Raw genomic sequence first — 4,836 nt, 5'->3', positions numbered from 1 at the left:
TTTTAATCAACTGGCATCAAATTCAAGATTCATGATTCAAGGTCAAGGTTTGTACCTGTATTTTACAAGAAGGCAGGGGTTTTCAACATTTTTCTTTCTATCACCTACTCTTTTCAAAACCTTGATCGATTGCATTACTCCTTTCATATATAAATAATCACCTGCCACACGATACGCACTCTGTATTTCAAATAAATTTTAAAAATAACCCCACAAATTATTCGAGAACTTTGATCACAAATTAAGAATATGAAGTCAAAAGTTGTTCACAATCACAATAAACATCAACAAAAGCAACGGTCACAAGAACCAACAAATCAAACACCAACCACAACAACCATCCAAAACAAAGCAACAACAAGTCGAATGAAACCTAAATGAACGTTGTATCTCAAAACGATATGAAAACGTAGGGTGTTTTAGCAGTCATACATAATATTTCGACCCCTCAGTACAAAAATGGTTTTATATTAGTTTAATGAGTAAGACTTCATCCTCTGTCCCATTTCAACCTGCAAAGAAGAAACAAAACGTTATGTTAGTGTTAAGCAGAACTCGCTGACCTTTTTTATCGTCTACATTTTCCACCAGAACATTCTCCTTTATAAAGATATCTATAACCATTCTTCTTATATAAATATAACTATTCTTCTTATATATCTGTAACTATTCTTCTTGTAACTATTCTTACTGTATAACTATTCTTCTTGTATATAACTATCATTCTTGTATATCTATAACTATTCTTCTTATATATCTATAACTATTCTTCTTGTATAACTATTCTTCTTGTATAACTATAACTATTCTTCTTGTATATCTATAACTATTCTTCTTGTATATCTATAACTATTCTTCTTGTATATCTATAACTATTCTTCTTGTATAACTATAACTATTCTTCTTGTATATCTATAACTATTCTTCCCAACCATCATCTACAATATTATTCATATATATATATATAACTATTTTTCTTAACTATAACTAACCTTCTAATAGATCTGACTATTCTGTTGTAAATATAATGAAGACATGGAATTAATAATCATTAAGACGCAGACCCGTAGCCTTGGTTGTTATAGTTGCAGTAATGCAAGGGGTATCCGGTGTCGAAATACGGATTCACTGAGACGAATATGATAAATTTAGACCTATCCAAAATGTAATTGATAAAACCCTGGTGGAAAGGAAACTTTATATATATCTAAACCATTTATCTATTTATCTTCTTATCTGTTTTTTTTTGTTGTAGATAAGTAGGACGTAAAACTCTATTAATTTCATTCCATATCTGTTTTCAACAACTATTCTTCTTAACCATTATCTACAAATTCTTCTAAATAAGTATCTATAACTATTCTTCTTAACCATTATAATTATATAACTATTCTTCGTATCCAAGATATTTTATAAGTTATCTTCTTAACCCATACCTAGCATATTTCACAAAGTTCTTTTTAAAAGGCAATTTGCTTATATATAGCTAAAGGCACATGTATGAAAATTGGACCGCATTGTTTGTCTCCATTATTAGTTATTTTTTTCCGCATCATAGTAAAAAGTCTCAACCCGTAAATTCTTATGTATTTAGTTGGCTTACCTTAAATTTGTAACACTGCTTTTCATGGTGTTCTATACTCAGAATATCTTTCGGAACTAAAATTTTTATCAAAGCTTGAATTTGCAGTCACCATAACATGAAATGAAATTCAATGAATATGAGTTTTACGTCCTACTGTTCTTATTAGATTTATGAAACCGGAACCGTACAAATGGAACATTTTGCAAAAACAGTGGCATAACTCTAATCTTTTCCACTTTGTGATATGTGATGGGTCTGAGATATTGATAGCAATGAATAATGAAAGCTACGCCTTGTTTTGAGAAATAATTCAATGAGCTTACCTTTCGTAGAACTGTTTATCATACTGTTTATTATACATTACTTTTTTCAAAAACAAAACTGTCACTAACAACTGAAATGAAATGAAATATGTGACAGACGTGGCTTTTGGGTAAACTAACTGATACCAATGAATAAGTTATGAATTCGAATGAATGAATGAATGAATGAATGAATGAATGAATGAATGAATGAATGAATGAATGAATGAATGAATGAATGAAATATCAGACTCTCCCTTTAAAAATTCGATTCACCAACTTCTGTGCGAAGTCAGTAGTACTTGTTATTTCACAATTTATATGCATAGTGTTTGTCTTAGAATTTTCGGATCCAATGTAAATATGGCATGTTTTTAGATTTGAAATTACCACACTGCTCTACCTTGAATTTACTTTTAAAAATGGTCTAGAATTTTTACTTCATATTTTTTCAGTTCATTAAATAGGCAAAATGGGATTCAGACACCACAGTGGTCGGAAATGAGGCTTATGAGTAAAGTAGATGAGATGAGATGAGAAGTCAACAAGGTGAACAGTTCGCAATATGAAAACTCGACTCGAATTGACATTACCACATTTCATGCTTCCGACACGTTATTCAAATACAAAAAAATCAGAGTGATTTAGTGAATGAATGAATGAATTTCATTCATCCCATGATGCCGCGCATGTTACAAAATGAATGAGCGAAAGGATATTAAAACAAATAAATGAATCGTATAAATGAATGAATCAAATGAATGAATGCATCAATCGAATGAATAAATGAATGAATGAATGAATCATTAAAAAATGATGAATGAATGAAATAACATCAATAAGGATGAGAAAAGGCAGCACATTTCGGTCTAAGCCCTGTGTTTTTTTATCAAAATTGAAAAAAATTATAGCCTGCATAGAAATTAATTCATCTGATGCTACCGATATATGTTTCTGAAAATCCTGAGTGGGCTAATGGACAAATAAATAAAAAAAAACAAAAGTAAATGAAACTTAACTAAATATCAATACGAGAATGTTTCGGACCATACTTTAAAATATGTGAATACGTGACAATTACAATATTACTGAATAAGTCATGCTATTGAATGAAACCCAATAGACCCGAGAAAAGTATTAAAATTAGTTATAAACTTACCTGTAATATAACTGTTTTTATAACGTTCAATACACAAAAATTCTGTAATAAAGTTAAAAACAAATAAAGCATCCATTTATCTAGCACGTGAAGCATGACTCATAGAATTTGCATCTGGTCAAAGGGGGGTAATTTCATAATCCGTCACACGCTACATTCAAAACATTTTTCTGTCAAGTTTAGGAACAACCCGAATTTGAAAAATGTTTTACAGCTGGAACGGCCTACTTCTCAAAGCTAAGGAGCTCAAAGCTAAGAAGCTAAAAGCTTTTTTTCTGTCTGAGCAATTTTTTTCAGAAGTTCGAGCTCAGATTTTAATTCTGGCGTTTCGGATTATAAGGAAAGGCCACTAAACAACATTGTATTACTGTTTTATGTAAGGTCAAGACATTGAATGAATAGACCACGTTATAGCGACATACACCAACTTTAGGGAAATAAAATTCATTTCGCGGCTCAAAAAGACATCGATGGAATTGAGTTTATCATCAAGAATATAGAATTGTTATGAGCTCATCTCAACAGACGTGCTCAATAACTTGGATGAAACTTTAAATGAATAAATGAATGAATGAATGAATGAATGAATGAATTACTTGGCTTATCTTTTCTTCTCTCAAAGTTGTTGGTGTGACGACTTTTCAAACCACATTTCAAAACTGCAATGAAACAGATAATTAAGGCTTACTTTTCTACTACTAATTTGCGCGACACCATGCAGTATGCAATGGGGGAAATATACATTTATTCGAATCGATAATATTTTAAAGCCTGTTACGTCGTATTTTATCTGTATCTGTATCTGATTTGGCTAACGAAGACTGGCAAAACCATGCAGTGTGCAATAGGAAATAATTTGCAAGTAAAGCGACAATAGCCTACTCTTGAAATTATATTCAAAAACGATTTTTCGTCCTGTAAAAAACTGCAAAAAATTCGGGAATTTTTGGTACATTCCGTGAAAGGTAATAAATAAGCTTGGTCCAATATTCTAGACAGAGGTCCATGAAGATATACAATTCTGAGTGATGTAATAGGGATTTCTGATATTTATCGAAATTGGATGGGAAATCTCGCCCACATATTCAAGACAGAGGTCCTGGCGCGATATGACCGAAAAATCACGATTGATGTAATTTAGTCTGTCCACATTTTTACTCAAATTGCCTCAAATAATATATTAATATTAATGAAAACAAAATTTATTAAGCTAAAAAACACCATAACAACCATTAACAAAAACCATCAACAATAACCATCAATCACAACAACCAACAAAATTAATCAACAACCATTACAACCAACAAAAAAAAGGGGGGTAAAACAACAAAAACAACAGCAAGTCAAATGAAACCTAAATCAACTTGGATAGGCTTTCTATATGACATAAGGGTATGAAAACAAAGTCTCGTTTTAGCATCAAGCATAATTTTTAGATCTCTCAGTACAAAATGGTTTTACATTTGTTTAAGTCTTCATCTATTTCAACCTGTAAAGAAGAAACAAAACTATATATTAGTGTTAAGCAGAACTCGCTGACCTTTTTGTTTTATCGTGAATTATCGTCTAAATTTTCCACCAGCACATTCTCCTTTATAAATATATCTATAACTATTCTTCTTATATATCTATATCTATAACTATTCTTCTTATATATCAATAACTATTCTTCTTGTATATCTATAACTATTCTTCTTCTATATCTAAAACTATTCTTCTTGTATTTCTAAAACTATTCTTCTTATATATCTAAAACTATTCTTCAACCATTATCTATTACTATTCTTCCC

At 30.6% G+C, this 4,836-nt stretch overlaps 1 protein-coding gene across 1 annotated transcript in view; it reads right to left on the bottom strand.

The window, feature by feature from the left end:
- Positions 1-490: 490 nt before the first annotated feature.
- Positions 491-4,836, bottom strand: part of LOTGIDRAFT_175710 (hypothetical protein) — a gene marked incomplete at both ends in the record, with an annotated part of 8,866 nt that continues 4,520 nt past the window's right edge. The window contains 3 exons of the mRNA XM_009058776.1: positions 491-512; positions 1,909-1,979; positions 3,047-3,088. Coding sequence (XP_009057024.1) covers positions 491-512; positions 1,909-1,979; positions 3,047-3,088 — 135 coding nt within the window. The remainder of the gene's footprint in view (positions 513-1,908; positions 1,980-3,046; positions 3,089-4,836) is intronic.

Source organism: Lottia gigantea, assembly GCF_000327385.1.
Source record: "Lottia gigantea unplaced genomic scaffold LOTGIsca_353, whole genome shotgun sequence".
NCBI lineage: Eukaryota > Metazoa > Mollusca > Gastropoda > Lottiidae > Lottia > Lottia gigantea.
This window is presented reverse-complemented; position numbering and strand designations above follow the sequence as displayed.